General features: G+C 43.4%; 1 protein-coding gene across 2 annotated transcripts in view; it reads left to right on the top strand.

Moving 5' to 3' along the window:
- Nucleotides 1-18,540, top strand: part of ptpro (protein tyrosine phosphatase receptor type O) — a 162,955-nt gene that overhangs the window by 71,600 nt on the left and 72,815 nt on the right. For both annotated transcript variants that reach the window (XM_080207253.1, XM_080207252.1), the window contains exons 3-8: nucleotides 2,266-2,427; nucleotides 3,951-4,103; nucleotides 4,912-5,364; nucleotides 8,661-8,822; nucleotides 15,982-16,178; nucleotides 18,394-18,514. In XM_080207253.1, the coding sequence (XP_080063379.1) occupies nucleotides 2,266-2,427; nucleotides 3,951-4,103; nucleotides 4,912-5,364; nucleotides 8,661-8,822; nucleotides 15,982-16,178; nucleotides 18,394-18,514 (1,248 nt within the window). The remainder of the gene's footprint in view (nucleotides 1-2,265; nucleotides 2,428-3,950; nucleotides 4,104-4,911; nucleotides 5,365-8,660; nucleotides 8,823-15,981; nucleotides 16,179-18,393; nucleotides 18,515-18,540) is intronic.

Raw genomic sequence — 18,540 nt, 5'->3', positions numbered from 1 at the left:
ACCAACCACTCACTGTGTGAAAAAACTTTTTTCTCACATTACATTTGCTGCTTTTGCAAATTGCTTTAAAGGCATGTCCTCTCATTCTTGATCCCTTTAGGAGCGGGAACAGTTTCTCTCTATCTATCCAGTCTAGCCGTCTCATAATTTTTAAGATCTCTATTAGGTCTCCGCTTGGCCGCCTTTCCTCCAAAGGAGAATAGTCCCAACCTTCCCAATCAATTGAAAACATAAGTTTCTCATCCCTGGAGCCTTTCTTGTAAACCTCTTCTGCACTTTCTCCAATGCATTCACATCCTTCCTATAATGTGTCACCCAGAACTGTACACACATTCCAGCTGAGATCTAACTTGTATAAGTTCAGCATGACCTATTTGCTCTTGTACTCTATACCGCTATCAATAAAGCCCAGAATACCATATGCTCTATTAACTGTTCTATCTATCCTGCCACCTTCAATGATCTATGCAGGTATGTACCCAGCTCCCTCTGCTCCTGCACCCCCTTTAAGAATTTTATCCCTTATTTTATATTGCCTCTTGTCATAACATGCACTAAATTGTATCATTGCTTTACAACTGCCTGTATCGGGAGCACGATGTTGATCAGGCTGCATTCTTTTATCATGTGAATAGTAAAATATATGTTTCAATATTGATAAAAAATCACATGCGGTTTGATTAAATTACATTTAAATGGTACAGCAGTACTGACTGCAATATGTTATCTTAGATGGTTAATTCATAGTTTTGCCGCCTTAGATTTCCAACAAGTAAATTTGAAATCTTGGCCGTACCAGCAGGGGAAGCGATATTGAGACCAGGCTCTGGCAGTATAGCGAGAGGGAAATGTTCTTTCATACAGATCAAAGTAGTCATTCAATTACTTTGGACGTTTCCAGAGATCAAAGAAGAGATTGCTTGACACATAATGGATGGAATTTCTTGACCTTTAATGTCAGCCTATGCCGTGGCAACATTCCTGCCTTGGAGACCGAAGTCTTGTGCATTCAAGCCGCCTCCAGGATTTGAGCACAATCTCTCTCGGCTGACACTCCAATGCTGAAATGAGGGAGTGCCGCGTTGGCAGATGTCTTGCCTTTCCCATGAAGCATTTTCTGGTCACACCCTCAAGTGGACATGAATGTCAATATTTGCAGACAAGCGCAGGAGTGTAGTCCAAGCGAGCTGGAAAATATTTATCCCTCAACCAACATAATTAAGCCGATTAACTTTGCCTCATTGCTGTTTGTGGAGTTGTGCCTCCAGAACAACATTCTAAAAATAATTCATTGGCAATTTGGGATATCCAAAAGCACATGAATGATTTTTTTAGGAATGCAAGTTCAATCATTTACTCTTTCTAAAGGTGAGTAAAAAAGCTTAATTAGAAATCACAGATGAAGTACAGCCCCATTTTCGGATATTTCTGTAACTTGTTCATGGGATGTGAAGGGATTGCCTGCCCCTAATTGTCTCTGAAAAGGTTGACTTAAACTGCTTTGATTCATGTGGTTTCAAGGCACCAGTCAGGTCCTGTTTGGGAAGAAATTCCAAAATTTTGATCCAGGGACTGTGAAGGAATGGTAATATATTTCCAAGTCATTATGGCATACGGCTTGGATAGAGAACTTGCCAGTGATGGGGCTGTTGCTCTGGGTGGTAGAGATTGCAAGTTTAGAAGGTGGTTTATACTTACAAAATGAGTTCAATAGTGACTATTTTACAGGCTGCTAATTTCTTACTATAAACCTGTTCCATTAGGTGTCCCATTTAACCAAAATGGGCTAGTGGTATTATTACTGGACTATTAATCCAGAAACTCAGCTAATGTTCTGGGGACCTGGGTTTAAATCCACGGCAGGTGGTGGAATTTGAATTCAATAAAAAATATCTGGAACTAATAATCTACTAATGATCATGAAACCATTGTCACTTGTCAGAAAAACTCACCTGGTTCACTAATGCCCTTAAGGGAAGAAAATCTGCCATCCTTATCTGGTCCAGCCTACATGTGACTCCAGATGTGGTTGACTCTCAACTGCCCTCGGGCAACTAGGGAAGGGCAAAAAATGCTGGCCAGCCAGTGACGCCCATGTCCCACAAATGAATTTCAAAAAACTATTCTGGGTTCTTTGTGGCAGTTATGAAAGCTGATTTAAGAACTCCTTCCTTGATGCACTTTATCTCCACTGGAGCTATGTTGCTACTCATCAACTTGTGTATTATGATAGTTTAACTATAACCCCTCCTCTGTCTTTGCTAGAACCACTCCCAGTCAACAGTGTGGCTATATATGACTACAAACAGTCCCCACAAACTGGAGTCCTATTTGACATTCAATATCCAAAGCAGACCACCAACTTTTTCTCAAGATTAAAATTAAGCTATTTTGAAGGCAATTATTATCGATCATCACTCCATAAAGGTAAGAAAATATCTCTGATTTCTGATCAGTGTGTTTGCCATGGATAATAGAATTTTCTTGAGTTAATTGTAGATTTTGATCCAAAGGTATATAGAGACTGTAATTGAATAGCTAATCCTTGTTGGACCAATACCTTCCAATGTATGTCCATTGGGCTCGGTTTTATGCTCCCCATTCATCAGGTTTGAAGGTTTGCGGGGGGAGGGGGGCAGCAGCTGATAAAATCTAGCAAGTGGCATTCCCACCATCTACTCTTCCCCTGTTGTGCTGCTGTAAAGGACTTACGCAACAGGAATGAAAATGGAGATCAAAGGGTAAGTCCTACTGTGTTGGTGGTCAGAGGTATCACCCCAGGATCATAGTGTCCTCTCTGAATATCTCTTGAGGAGATAGACTCTGTGGAGTATCTCAGAAAAGAGTAAACCAGGAGGCGGGAGTTAAATTATTCATGTGATTTCTCCAGATCAGAGAAGGCTTTGAAGATAACTGGGAATCAAGGGAAGATTTTGAAGTATCCATATACTTTTCTGATCAAAGGGAAAGTTTAAAGTTAAAGATAATTGATTTGCATTTCTATCTGAAAACTAACAGTGTCATTGTTATTTATGTTGGGGCATAGCACCTTTAAGGGTCGTGTGATCTCAGGTGTGGGGTGAGCTGCTGGCGATCTGCCCTAGAGTGCGGTGTGACAAGACCTTGAATAAAGTGTTGTGTCCCCTGATGCCTCCCTGTGGGTAGAATTATTGAGAGAATCCCTCAGGATTTAATAGCCATTTTGCATGGAGATAGGTTGAGAGAATCATAGAGTCCCAATAGTGCAGAAGGAGGCCATTTGGCCCATTGAGTCTGCACTGTTTTCTTCTCCCGGCCTGCAGAATAAATCTGATATTTTAAACATGCTCCTTAAACGAACAAGGAGCACCCCTATATTTATATTAACTGCACCACTATTATTACAGTATATAGGTATATAACGCAGCCCGAGTTCAGAGTTGGAATCTGATCTGACAGCAGTGCCAGATTCCCAGGAGAAGTAAATAGCTTCACAATCAGTCTGGGCCTCGATACACAATGCACATGACACAATTTTAGCATTGGTGCAAAACCTCATTGGGTCGATTCTAAACTTGCAACGCAAATAAAATTAACTCAGAACACAAGCGTGAAACATTGTATTCCCATGCTAATTGTTTTATAATGGACTGTAAACTATTGTTCAGCCACAAGCTATTTTACTTCATATGCTGACTGCAGTTGGGATGGCATTATAGGAACACAGGCAAATTTAATTTCCTTGTCTAACTTGCCACTGCACAATGGCCAAATCATTGCTGGAATATTGAGAACTACTTTCCCAGTGAGAATTGGCAGCAGGAAGTCTTTCACAACAACTATTTATGAGAAAAATTATGTGCTACAGAAGGGATTCTTTATCACCAGTACAGCCTTGCGAAATTAGTTCTGTCTATATTTCTATGATATAGCTGCACGGTGATGTTTATTGTCTGAATTTTTTAAAACAGATTTTCTGAAAGGTAAATTAATTTTCAACACATGGCTACCTGGAACATGCTACAGTAACATCACATTCCAACTGGTGGCAGAGGCTAATGTCAACCGACTTCCCTTAATGGAGTACAGTGCTATTGGCCATGAGCCAAAACATCACCGAACAGGTAAAAACTTGCCTTCCCAAGATGGTGTCTCGGTTACATGGAAGCTCGGCTTGCTGGTAGCACCGAGAATAGGTAATTCCTCAGCATTTAGATTCACATCCACTTGTGGGTTTCCTCTGGCTTCCACAGTCCAAAAATGTGCACGTTCGGTAGATTGCTCCTTAGTGTCAGGGGAATAGCAGGGTAAATATGTGGGGTTACAGGGATATGGCCTGGGTGGGATTGTGGTCAGCACAGACTCAAGGGGCCAAATGGTCTCCTTCTGCACTGTAGGGATTCTATGATTTAATTTATTATTGGAGACTCATTTTTCACGTTACACACAAACCAGAAGTCCCTAAGCTGACACCATGGGTCTTCATGTTGTTTTACTAACAGTTGTAAGAGCATCACATATTTTGTAGGGGGTGAATTTCATGCTTTTTTTAATTAATTCATCAGTTTAATAAACTCTACGTGTGTTTTACAGCAAACACCTTGGGCACAGAGCTTTGTGAATAAGCACAGATATCGAGAGTCCAGGCACAGATTTGTGTGTCAAGTTGTGTAGATTAGGAGGATTAATGGAGTAAATATGTGAGGCAAGGGGGATATAGCCTGGTGAAGATGTTCATTTCGGAGAGCATGTGCAGACTAGGTGCCCCCTTCTGCACTGTAGAGATTCTAGGTAGACTGAAAACCTATTTGAAAGCTTAGAGTGAAACAAAATTCATTGAAAAGTTTGGAAGAATCAAAAGAATAAAATGCATCTCCAGACTTGCTTTACTACCTGATCACTATGGAAATCTCTTTATTTTCCTTCGGACAGTTCCCTACCCTCCCAGCAACGTGTCAGTGAAGGTGGTGTACAGAAGGACTCAGTCTGACGATCAAACTCATGCTGGTCATGAACAGTTTTTTCTCCAAACTAATAACACTATTGACGAGGGAAGTAACGTGATTGAGACTGAGGCCAATGACCTCACAGTAAACCAGTCAGTGGGCTGGCAAGATTATAAATTGACCAACAACGAGGGCAAGAGAATGATCGCCAACTGGGCATTGGAGTTCCAACGCGATAGCAGAGAGGTTTCAGCAAGTGGATATGATTATTTAGATGTAACAAATACCACTGACGAAGATCCTCAAAATATCATTTACCCAACTGCGGAGCCTGCACACACACTTACCAATCCGGAGACCATTTGGCTCGTGTTAGAGTGGCTCCCTCCAAAGTCATATACAGCTTATGATGGCTTCAACATTTACATCCAAATGGAAGGTAAGCCATCAATAATAACACCACTGAAAAATACCACATATTTTTGTCTTATTCATTAACATCTCACCCATCGTTCACTTGGTAGCACACTCACCTCTAGATCAAAAGATTGTGGGTTCAAGTTGAGAACTACTTTCCCAATGAGCGTTGGCAGCAGGAAGTCTTTCACAACAACTATTTATTAGAAAATTATGTGCTACAGAAGGGATTCTAAACTTGCAACACAAATAAAATTAACTCAGGACACAAGCGTGAAACATTGTATTCCCATGCTAATTATTTTATAATGGACTGTAAACTATTCAGCCACAAGCTATTCCGTAATCTAAGCCGATACTCTTGTGTAGGATTGAAAAAGTGCTACACTGTTGGGACATGATACCTTTTAGGCGAGATATTAAACGTGAGACATTGGACAGGTCAGATGCTGTTTCCTAGGGTAGAAAAGTCAAGTACTAGAGGACATTGGTTTAAGGCGCCTCGGGACAAGTTTAGAGGAGATGTGCGAGGCAAGTTTTTACATAGAGGGTGGTGAATGTCTAGAACGCGCTGCCTGTGGAGGTGGTGGGAGCAGGTACAATAGCAGCATTTAAGAGGCAACTAGACAAATACATGAATAGGTTGGGAATGGGACTCCATAAGTGCATCCAGTTTTCGTTTAGGCAAGCATCATGATTGGCGCAGGCTTAGAGGGCTGAAGGGCCTGTTCCTGTGCTGTACTTTTCTCTGTTCTTTGTTCTAACCATGCCCTTTCCTGCCCTCTGAGATGGGTGTAAAAGATCCCATGGCACTCTTTCAAAAAGCAACAAGTGAAATCTCTCTCTCATATTTATTCCCCAACCAGGATTACTAAAAAATCAAAATGAAGTGATCATTGTCATATCGAACAAACCAACTGCTATTTTCCCTATGTCATGATGCAGCTGTACCTTCAAAAGTACTTCATTGGCAGCAGGGTACTTTGGGATGTCTTGAAAGGCACTGTATGAATGCAAGTTCCTCCTTTTCTTGACCATAGGTTGAGTCATGAGATGGATTGCCAACAACATAGCCTTTGTCTTTGTCCCACACTGCCTACACGTGGCTTCTCCCCCAAAGTAGTTGAATTAAGCCTTGAGGACCAAGATGCTAAAATAGAAAGATAGAAGCAAAAGTCGACCATTTGGCCCCTTAAGTCTGCTCCGCCCTTCAGTATGGTCATAGTTGATCATCCAACTCAGCAATCTGTTCCCATTTTCCCCCATATCCTTCAGCCCCAAGAGCTATAACTAACTCATTCTTGAAAACATACAATGTTTTCGCCTCAACTGGTTCCTCTGGTAGAGAATTCCACAGGGTTTCCACTTTCTGGCGAAGAAATTCCTATTCAACTCAGTCCTAAACAGCCTATTCTGTATACTCAGACTGTGACCCCTGGTTCTGGACTCTCCCACCATCAGGAACACCCTTCTTGCATCTACCCTGTCCAGTCCTGTTATAATTTTATAGGTTTCTCTGAGATCTCCCCTCATCCTTCTGAACTCTGGAGAATATAATCCTAACCAACTCAATCTTTCCACATACACCTGTCCTACCATCCTAGGAATTGGTCAAGTAAACCTTCACTGCAATCCCCCCAAAGCACAGAACAACCTTCCTCAGATGAAGAGACCAAAACTGCACACGTTATTCTAGGTGTGGTTTCACCAAGGCCTTGTATAACTGCAGCAAATATCCCTGCTCCTGTACTCAAATCCTCTTGCTATGAAGGCCAATATACCATTTGCCTGCATGCTTATTTTCCGAAACTGGTATACAAGGACACCCAGGTCGTGTTGCACATTGCCCGCTCTCAATCTATGGCCATTCAAATATTAATCTGCCTTCATGTTTTTGCTACCAAAGTGGATAACCTCACATCTATCTACATTATACTGCATCTGCCATGCCTTTGCCCAGTCACTCAACTTGTCCAAATCACACTGAAGCATTGCTACATCCTCCTCACAGCTCACCCTCCCACCCGGTTTTGTGTCATCTGCAAATTTGAAGATATTACATTTAGTTCCCTCATCTAAAGCATTAATATACATTGTGAATAGCTGGGGTCTGTCAGTGATCCCTGTGGTACCCCACTAATCACTGCCTGCCACTGGAAAAAGACTCGTTTATTCCTACTCTTTGTTCCTGTCTGCCAACCAGTTTTCTATCCATCTAAATACACTACCCCCAAACCCATGCACTTTAATTTTAAATGCTGATCTCTTATGTGGGACCTTGTCAAAAGCCTCTCGAGTGTCCAAATAAACTACATCCACTGATTTCCCCCTTTTCAACTCTACTAGTTACATCCTTGAATTCCAGTAGATTTGTCAAGCATGATTATCCTTTTGTAAATCCATGCTGACTCTGTCCAATCCCGCTATTGTTTTCCCAGGTGTTTTGCTATTAAATCTTTTATAATGGACTCTAGAATTTTTTCCCACTACCTACTCCAGGCTAACTAGTCTATAATTCCCTGTTTTCTGTCTGTCTATTTTGAATAGTAGGGTCACATTAGCTACCCTCCAATCCGTAGAAACTGTTCCAGGGTCTATAGAATCATGGAAGATGACCACTAATGAATCCACAATTGCTCGCACCACTCCGCAAGTACTCTGGGATGTAGATTATCAGGTTCTGGGGATTTATTATCCTTCAATCTCACCAACACTATTACCCTACTAATGTTGCTTTCCTTCAGTTCCTTTGTCTCAATAAATCCTAAATGTTCCCCAACATTTCTGATAGGTTATTTATGTCCGCCTTTGTGAAGACAGAACCAAAGTATATATTTAGTATCAAGGCCACAGGGAAGACTTACTTTCTTAAAATGCGTACTTACAAAAATACACATACAGAAAAATAACGACAAGTGTCCAAAGCAACCCCGTCCATTCCGCTTAAAAAAAAGCACAGTCACTTTCAAAGTAACAAGTTTTCAACAAAGCATTTAAAAGTTGCATTGAACAAGAATTGCAATTATAAGGCACCTAGCTTGAGTGAAAAAAATTGAAATTAAATTTATTCATTCCTGAGTGTATTTCTTCCTCCGTAACCATTGAGAAGGTAGAAACCTTACTCTTGGATACTGAACACCCAACCACCCCCTCCCCCATCAGAGATTGTTCAGTTTGGCCAGGATAGAATGAGAATGAACAGATCACACATGTTTAATTCTTGCAGAGGACTAGATCAAAAAGGCACTGTGAATGGTTTCAGAAGATTCAACACTTTACTTGTTAATGTAAATTTTATTATTTCCCCCTCTTCTGCAGGGAACCCAGCTGAAGTCTTCACAGTACAAAATAACAGTTATGTCTTCGAGTTGGAACTCCGAGAAGCAGGAAAGTACAACGTAACCGTAACAACAGTCAGCTCCTATGGAATCTGTCAACCCAGGGAGAGCACACCTGAGAAAGCCTTGACCTTTTACCTAAGTAAGTACATTGTGTGTGGGATGAAGCGGTCAGCTCCAGCAGGCAAAATTCACGTTCAAGGCTGTTCTTGGAAAGTGACGTTTTGGTCACAATTGTACTCGGCCGTTGGCAAAGGTGCTCCACTGAACAGCTCCAACATAGGAACACAAAGAATTGAAAAGGTTCCTCCTACCACCACCCCCACCCCCCCCACCATGCCCAATTAGTTTGCCAGAAACAGAGACGTGCCTATTGCATGCTGAGCAACTGCTGTAAAACCATGTGGGCACAGCCCTGACCCCTGGAGCATCAGGCAATATAGACACCCCTCGAAGCCATTGCCAAGCACCAGTGCCAACAAGGGCTAATCATAGGGTTTATGTGCTCCATCTTTGATTTGATTTTGATTTATTATTGTCGCATGTATTGGGATACAGTGAAAAAATTGTTTCCTGCACACTATACCCGCAAAGCATACTGTTCATAGAGTTCATGGGGGAGACAGAAAGGAGAGGGCACAGAATGTAGTGTTACAGTCATAGCTAGGGTGTAGAGAAAGATCAGCTTAACATAAGGTAGGGCCATTCAAGAGTTTGATGGCAGCAGGGAAGAAGCTGTTCTTCACTGATGTTATCATAGATTATTGAATCCCTACAGTACAAGAGGAGGCCATTCAGCCCTTTGAGCCTGCATCGATAACAATCCCACTCAGGCCCTATCCCCGTAGCCTTGCGTATTTACCCTGCTAATCCGCCTGACACTAAGGGACAATTTAGCATTGTCAATCAACCTAACTCGCACATCTTTGGACTGTGGGAGGAAACCAGAGCACCCAGAAGAAACCCGTGCAGACATGGGCAGACTGCCACACAGTCACCCAATGCCGGAATTGAACCTGGATCCCTGGCGATGTGAGGCAGTAGTGCTAACCACTGTGCCACCCGTGTTCTTGAGTCGGTTGATACGTGAGTTTGGACTTTTTGTGTCTTTTTCCTGATGGAAGGTGATGGAAGAAAGCATGTTTGGATGCTTGGAGTCCTTGATTATTCTGGCTGTTTTGCTGAGGCAGCAGGAAGTGTAGACAATATCAATGAATGGGAGGTTGGTTTGCGTGATGGATTGCCTGTTTATAATCAGTCAGATTCAGAAGATATGGGAACCAGCAGGAAGATGGTATCTTGTCGTACAGTGGTACCAACCTTCAGAAAATCATTTTAGATTTTCTGTAAAATGCATCCATGAATTTTATGCAGACAGAAAAAGTAGTGAGTTTCTTTTTTTGCTTTAAAAGCCACTCTCTTGCTTCTACCAGAATCATTTTGTTGTTATATTTCACAGGAAAGTAATAGGCTTCTTGACTTGAAAAATGTCTCGTTTTAAACAGCACAGAAAAATATTGGAAAGTCGCTCATTGACTTGGCCACTGGAGTTTTGCCAAGATTCCCAGCTGGTTAGGAAGGAGAGTCAGTAGCTGCAACAAGACAGGTGGCGCAGAGTGAGACCTTTGATGTTTCTAGCTCAAATGCAAAGCAGACGTGAAGATTATTTTGATATAACATTGATCTGCGGCACAGAATTTCACAATCTCTTCCTCTTAGCCCGTAACCATGGGCTGTGATACTGAGTCCCTGAGTAGAAGGGGAGTTGCAATGCCATGCTAATATTGGATAGTACGGCCCTTTTTGGGTGATATGGGTACCATATATTATGAAATATTGCTCCAACATAAAGAGCCATTATTGACAAGAGAGGAATTGTCAAGAGTTGCCTGCTCTGCTGGGACCTCATCAAACCTTCAAGGAGACTGAAGAGGATGTCTGGACACTCAGCAAGAAAAGTGCCGCATCAACCTCTTCTGTTGCCACATCGCCAGCACTGAGTAACCAATGTGGACGGCTAACAATCTGCAGGTGATCGATTGTAAAGTGTCTCCGATGTGGAGAGTATCTGCCTCATGCCTCATCTCAGTTTCATAGTAGGTGCATACCCAAAGACTTCACACTATCAATCAGTGTCCGTGGTCAATGCTCACTATCCTGCTCTTGTGCTGTTTTTTGCTTTCATTCTTTTGTACGCTTGATCACTCTTATGCATTCAGAAAGAGAGTAACAAAGACCTACTCATCCTAAAAGGGTTTTGTGGTGCATTGAGTCAGAGGTTTTCACCATGGGCCCTTCAGCCCAACTTGTCCGTGCTGCCAGTTTTTACCGCTAAGCTAAACCAATTGCCCATGTTTGGCCCATACCCCTCTCCTCATTTTACTCATGTCGCTGTCTAACTGCTTTGTAAAAGACAAAACTGTTCCTGCCTCTACGACTAATTCTGGCAGCTTGTTCCAGACACACTCATTCTCTGTGAAAAAATTGCCCCTCTGGACACATTTATATCTCTCCCGTCTCACCTTAAACCTATGCCCTCTAGTTTTAGACTCCCCTACCTTTGGGAAAAGAGATTTACTATCTAGCTGACCTGTGCCCCTCGTTATTTTGTAGGTGCTGTGGTAATGTTCATACCCCTGGGTTCAGGTCTCGCTTCAAGACTTGGCCTTGGAAAGAGTGTGGATGGTTTGCCAAAGAGGTTGCTGGTCAGTATGTAAACCCTTCCAGTGATGGCAGGTGGTAAGAGTGGGAGAGTTTCCTGGTCTGCCACACTGCAGAAGCCAATGGCAGACCACTGCAGTTTTTTGCCAAACATAATCATGGACCAATTCAATGGAAGTCCCTATTTGCCAATATCCTCTTAGCGTCTGGGACACAGAAGAGGAGGAAGAGTCATCCTAAATGACAGCCTTGCACTGAAAGGCATCAAATTAGTGAGCAGGGTGCTTCCCGTAGCAATAAATGTTGCACAAAGAACTTTGAATTGCATTAAATGTACCTTCCACTTTGTATTATAAATATTGTAAAAAGGAGTAAATATTCTTTGTATGCTATCTTCCTTGGGAGAGAACGTTTTACATTGGGACTACACCTTCTATAAAGGAAAAGCAACCATACCCACAAAGGATGATATGCTTAACTTAACACTTAGTATGTTAATGCCTTTGCCCCTCTGATTAAGGACTGCAGAGAAATGGTCAATTTTTGCTCACTGCAAGTTTTGTACTTACTACTGTCTCATCTGACTGACGGTTTTCAACCTTCTGCTCCAGCTCAGATTCTGGAGGTGCGTGGAATTCACCAGAGGCAAATCTCTCTCTCTGTCTCCTCTATGGGAGGAAGAGAAGGTGGAACAGAGGTATGGATTCAGTAGGGGAATAAGGCAGGTGGGCAGCAGCGCGTGATATCATAGGCAGCAAAAGTTTTCCGAGGATTTCTCAGAGGAATACTCAGTATGTGATGGCCTGGGCTGCCATTGAGCTGTTGTGAAGCTTTTTTAATGAACATCTTCAGCCTTGCTGCACAGCCAGGGCAAGCCCTGTCTGTCGCTATGGAAATGACCACTGCGCTGAACTATCTTTTTGCACCAGAGGCAGTGTGACAGCAGCCAGGAAACATTTGGAGTATTTAATGAGGAAAAGGACAATACACTTTGGAGCTTACCTTGCCTGCTCTTGTTCAAGCTATTGATCATCATCTGGCAATTTTGGCAGCTCTTGGTGTGAGAGAGTTGGTAAAATGCCAGACTTAGCACTGCCCAGATGTCACAGCCTACCTTCCTGGCATATCCACGGGTCTGTTATTCAGTGTGTCCATGATGCACCTTGTCCACAACAACCCCCCATCTCCACCACCCTCCCCTGCCCCCCCCAACGCATGCACACGCACACACGCGCACACACACACACACACACACACATGCGCACACAACCCATCCCCCACTTTCACATACACTCTCTCTCTCTCTCGCACTCTGTCACTCTCTCTGTCACACATACTCTTGCACTCTCGCACTCTCTCACTCTCTCGCCCACCAACCCACCAACCATTCAACATACTCATTCCTGACCAAGTAAACTGTTGCAGAGGTGAGTGAAGAGCATAAGTGCCCCAAACCCACTTTGCAGTAATGCTCCTTTTCCCCAACCTCACTGTTATGTATGTACAACCAAAAGCTTGAGGCTACAGTAATGAAGCTTGATTGTGGCTAACAGTTGTGCTGTTAGATTTGCCTTTTCTCTTTTGGTGGCAGACATTATTGACCTTGGCCCTTTATCTGTTTCTTGAAGGAAATACTACTTCAGTCGATGGGAATCTCATTCCTCTGGTTTGTGGATATGATGGTTTGTATAAGCAATCCTGACCTTGCATTCCCATGGGAAAATGGGAACTTATCCCACTGCTGAAACTCTGAGATAGAACTGAAAGATTGGGAGCTGGTCTGAAGCCATGTGATGAAAGAATATTGGCAGCAGTCCAGGATCAGCGCAGACACAAGTAAACTGTCTAATTTCAAGCAAACCAAGCAGTGGTTTGCTCCTCCTGCTCTACGTGGGAAGCCTGGCACATTTCAAGTGCGTGGGACCAACAGGAGGCCGGCGGGGGTGGGGTATTTGGCTGACATCTATATTTCACTAACCAATAAGAAGCCAGCATTGTCTCCATGCCAAGGCCAAGCAATTTGATTATTATCTTCAGTGAGAGAATCATAATGGCTGTTACAGACCCTAACAGGGATTGTCCTGAATTTGATCCAATGATTGGGTAGCCAGTCGGTCAGAGTGCAGCCTCTGAGAAATGCTTTTAATTTAAACAATTCTCAGTGGTTCTCACGATATATTTCCCTCAAGAAACAAGAAGCCTAATTGTAACCTCCACCTCAATGTGACAGTCGACTAATTTTCAATCCTGATCATGGGTGGTGGATGGGGGCGGCGCCTCGGTTAATAAAACTCTATTAATTATAAGTACAACAGGAATGTTCGAATAGTCAGAATCGTTAGTCATCATTACATGAATCAGCATTGAATTTGGACCAAGGGAATTAGGAAAGAAAGGATGAATCAGGGAACATGAAGTAATGGAGAGCTCAGTTACTTTAACCTCACCCATCTGTTGATTCTCTCAAAGCTACACCCACTGCCTTTGGATTTTGGAAGACGGGAACATCGCATCAAATGAAGATCTGGCACTTGTTTCAATGATGTCACCGCAATATAGAGTAGCCTGATTTTCCATGGAATTCCATGGAAAATTCTTGCAAATAAAAACACTTCTCACTTGCCAGCATTAACCTTTTGCTCCTTTCTTTCCCTCAACTTCCTATTTTTTTGTCTCTTCTACCTTTTTAGGAGTTTTTATCGTCTCTTTATTTTTCTCTCCTCCTCACTTTCAGTAATGGGGTGGAATCTTGTGCCCTCCCCTAAAGTGAGTCTTGTGCCAGGTGGGCACATTCAGTCAGGCAGATGGGAACCCTGCCAGCTTTCCGTACCCACCCTGTTTAAGTTCAAGACAGGAAGGCCCACAGACAGGTCTGGGATCCTAGGAAAAGCCCACCCTTTGGCCTATTAAGTGCTTAAGCGGCACAAGATGCAGAGGAGCTTCTCGAAGAGGGTCTTGCCTGGATTTCAGCCAGCAGCAGAGACTGCCACCCCCCCCCCCCACATCACCATCACCTCCACAAAACTCCACCCATCCTCTCTTTTTATTACACCTTTGAGATTCTGTGACAGGGCTTCAGGAGTGAAGAAAATTGGTACATGGTCATACCCTTGATGTCCACTTGGTGTCAGCAGTAGCTTGGGTTGTGAGGTAAAGTCCGAGTACCACTTGAGCACGTAATCTGAGATGATACTTCAGTGCTTGACAGGGAGAGAGTGCTGACTTGTCAGAGGCCTTGAGCCGAATTTTCACAAAACAGGGCAAAGTGTCAGAGCTCTGACTGAAAACTGGCGTGATTCTCCCCAGAGAAGCAACCAAGTGTTCTCTCCAGATCTCAAGACTCTTTGTCAAAACAAAACCAGGGGTGGGGGGCTGTGCTTTGCACTGTCGTTCTTGTGAGGTAGGATCTCATTCTGAGATCTCCCTGCTGCAAATCCTGTTTGTGGATTGCTCACAAGCGTTAGTGGTCATAAAAGAATTTGCACTCTGGTCAAGTGGGCCAGAAAATCCCGCCCTGTCTTTGGATTGTGATGTTAACACAAGGCTTTATGCGCTGGAGTGGAGAATTGGGTTGTGGCCAATTTTTTCAGAAGCAGAATATCATCATCAATATCTTATCTGGCTGTTCATCTGCTATGTGCAAATTGTCTTCCATGTTTGCCTATATAGCACTGACTGTACTTCAACCAGTCATTCATTGTAAGATGCTTTGGAATTTCCAGAAGACATATAAATACACTATATAAATCGAATGTCATCTGTTACTTGTTGCCACTTAGAATCACAGAACCTGTGCAGTTTAGTAAGAGGCCATTTGGCCCATTGAGTCTGTAACAACTCTCTGCCTGAGCATCCCATCCAGGCCCTATCCCTGTAATCCCATGTATTTACCCTGCTATTCCTCCTAACCAACGCATCTTTGAACACTAAGGGGCAATTTAGCATGGCCAATCCACCTAACTGATGGCACTGTAGCCCAATGGTTAGCACTGCTGCTTCACAGCTCCAGGGACCTGGGTTCGATTCCCGGCTTGGGTCACTGTCTGTGCAAAGTTTGCATGTTCTCCCTTTGTCTGCTTGGGTTTCCTCCGAGTGCTCTGGTTTCCTCCTACAGTCCAAAGATGTGCTGGTTGAGTGCATTGGCCATGCTAAATTCTCCCTCGGTGTATTGGAACAGGCAATGGAGTGTGGCAACTAGGGGAATTTCACAGTAACTTCATTGCAATGTTGTTGTAAGCCAACTGTGACTAATGAATGAACTTTACAAACTTTATTTTTATCTTTGGACGCTAAGGGACAATTTAGCATGGCCAATCCTCTTAACCTACACATCTTTGGACTGTGGAAAGAACCTGGAGCACCCGGGGGAAACCCACGTGGATATGGGGAGAATGTGCAGACTCTGTACAGACAGTCACTCAAGGCCAGAATAGAACCCGGGACCCTGGTGCTATGAGGCAGCAGTGCTTGCCCCTGTGCCACCCACATCCATGCGGTTCCTCAAACTGGTTCAAATTCTGCCGGAACATTTGATTCACCGCTGTAGAGAAAACAGATAAGGAGGCTATTCAGCTGCGTTCTTTTCAAGTCAGGAGGACTGTTTTGCTTGAAGAATATTTGACTTTGTTTTCTTGTTGAAGGTCCTTCTGGGAAGTGGTTTAAGGAGGTCACTGAAAGAGCTCAGAACGTTGCCGTGAAGGTGCTGAACTCCATCACAGCCCTCGTCTCCTGGACCCACTCACAAGAAAACAACTATGAAAGCATTGTGTCCATCGTCTCGCTCTCGTGTCAGCAGCAATTGGAGGGCCGAAGGATTGAATCCTTTTACTGCTCAAAGGTATTGATTTCCATTAACATCAATGAATAGAAAGGGATTGTGTGCTGCAAAAATACCTGTTGACCCAAAGGATTTAAGTATGGAAGGCAGCCCCCAATTCTCCCCACTGCCCACACCCCACCATTTTCCTAGAATCTCTAGGGTGCCTGCAGTGCAGGAGGAGGCCATTCAGCCCATTGGGTTTGTACTGTCTCACCAAAAGAGGATCATACCCAGGCCCTCCCCTTTTGCCTTATTGCTGTAATCCTGCGCATTTACCATGGCTAACCCACCTAGCCTACACATTTTTGAACAATACAGGGCAATTTAGCATGGCCAATACACCTAATCCGCACATCTTTGGACTGTAGGAGGCAACCGGAGCACCTGGAGGAATCCCACCCAGTCAAACTCCACGCAGACCGTAACCCGAAGCTGAAAGTGAACCTGGGTCTCTGGCGCTATGAGTGCTCACCACTGTGCCATTTCCTGGAACGTAGTATGGTGGGCAGCATGGTGGCACGGTGGTTAACCCTGCTGCCTAACAGCACCAGATACCTGGGTTCAATCCTGGTTTGGGGCACTGTCTATGTGGAGTTTGTACATTCTCCCCATGTCTGTATGGGTTTCCTCCAGGTGCTCTGGTTTCCTCCCACAGTACAAATGTGTGCAAGTTAGGTGCATTGGCCATGCTAAATTGCCTCTTAGTGTCCTGGGATGCGTAGGTTAGACGGATTAGCAGGGTGAGTATATAGAGTTACGAGGATAGGGCCTAGGTGGGATTGTTGTCAGTGCAGACACGATGGGCCAAATGGCCACCTCCTGCACAGTAGGGATTCTATGACCCAAAGGATTTAAGTATGAAAGGCAGCCCCCAATTCTCCCTAGGTACCTGTGTTCAATCCTGGCTTGGATCACTGTCTATGTGGAGTTTGCACATTCTCCCCATGTCTGTATGGGTTTCCTCCAGGTGCTCCGGTTTCCTCCCACATTCCAAAGATGCGCGGATTAGGTGCATTGGCCATGCTAAATTGCCCTTTAGGATGTGTAGATCAGAGGGATTAGCAGGGTAAATATTTGGGGTTATGGGGATAGGGTCTAGGTGGGATCGTTGCAGACTCGATGGACCGAATAGTCTCTTTCTACACTGCAGGGATTCTATCGTTACTAGCTAATGAGTGCAGATTCACCTTGCTTGAAAGATGAGGAATAAACCTGGGCTGTGTGTTAACTAACAAATGAACAGTGTGACGAGAATGATTGCTAAACGTGAAACTACCGCATGTGGGCCACACACCAGTTTTATAAAGTGCCTTTCTGTCCAGTCACATTGATGTTCCACATCATTAATAAGCATGTTCCTTACCTTGTAAAATAACCCCTCAGCCATGTAATATGTGGATCTAGTGTTACCACGGAATGTATGTTCTCGCTTTTCTCAAGTGCGGTCAGCCGAATCCAAATAATTGATCTCTGCATCAGTCTTGAGTCTATTCACTGGTTCACTGACTGTTAAAATGAGAGGTCTTTACACTGAGCACTAATGCCGGTATATCATTTCAGCACTGACGTAATTTATTAGTTTAGCCCTGAGATATTACATGTGAAGCAATGTTCACTGTGTTCCTTAGAATTCTAATCTATAACTTCTGCCAAAATTATTTTTTAAAAATCTTGTTCATGTGCTTTGAACGATGGAAAGGAGTTTCTCCAAACTCTCGTATTAATGATAAATGGCACCAGCTGGAATATTAATGATGCAGTTTGCAATAAGGGAGTTAACAATGGGACTCCAAGAGCAGACCTGGAAATTAATGAAATATTAACATGCAGTAAAGGAACTGACCTGCACGGGTTTCCTCCGGGTGCTCCCATAGTCCAAAGATGTACAGGTTAGGTTGATTGGCCATGCTAAAATTGCCGCTTAGTGTACTAGAATGCTTAGGTTAGAGGGATTAGTGGGCAAAATATGTAAGGATATGGGGGTAGGGCCTGGGTGAGATTATGGTCAGTGCAGACTCGATGGGCCGAAGGGCCTTTTTCTGCACTGTAGGGTTTCTATGATTCTATGAACTAAAATAGACCAACCCAATTGTGAAGGATAAAGAAGAATGATGTGTGATATCTGAGCAGTGACTCAATAGTAATCGTGTTGGGAGTCAGTGAGTGAATTCGCACTGTATATCTCAAAATAGGAAAATACACATTACTTAAATTAATCTCTTTCTTTCATCAGGTAAATCTGAGCAGTAACATCATTGTAAACCTAATGCCTGGAGCGTATTACCAGGTGGTGGTCTACTTGAAAAATGGACCTGCTGTTGGTCCACCTTCACTGCCACTTAGATTTGGTTTGAGTAAGTATTGAGGAATTTGTAAACAC

The sequence above is a fragment of the Carcharhinus amblyrhynchos genome, chromosome 19 (genome assembly GCF_965287045.1).
Source record: "Carcharhinus amblyrhynchos chromosome 19, sCarAmb.v2.hapA, whole genome shotgun sequence".
NCBI lineage: Eukaryota > Metazoa > Chordata > Chondrichthyes > Carcharhiniformes > Carcharhinidae > Carcharhinus > Carcharhinus amblyrhynchos.
Note: the sequence above shows the minus strand (reverse complement) of the source record. Positions and strands in the feature narration are given on the sequence as shown.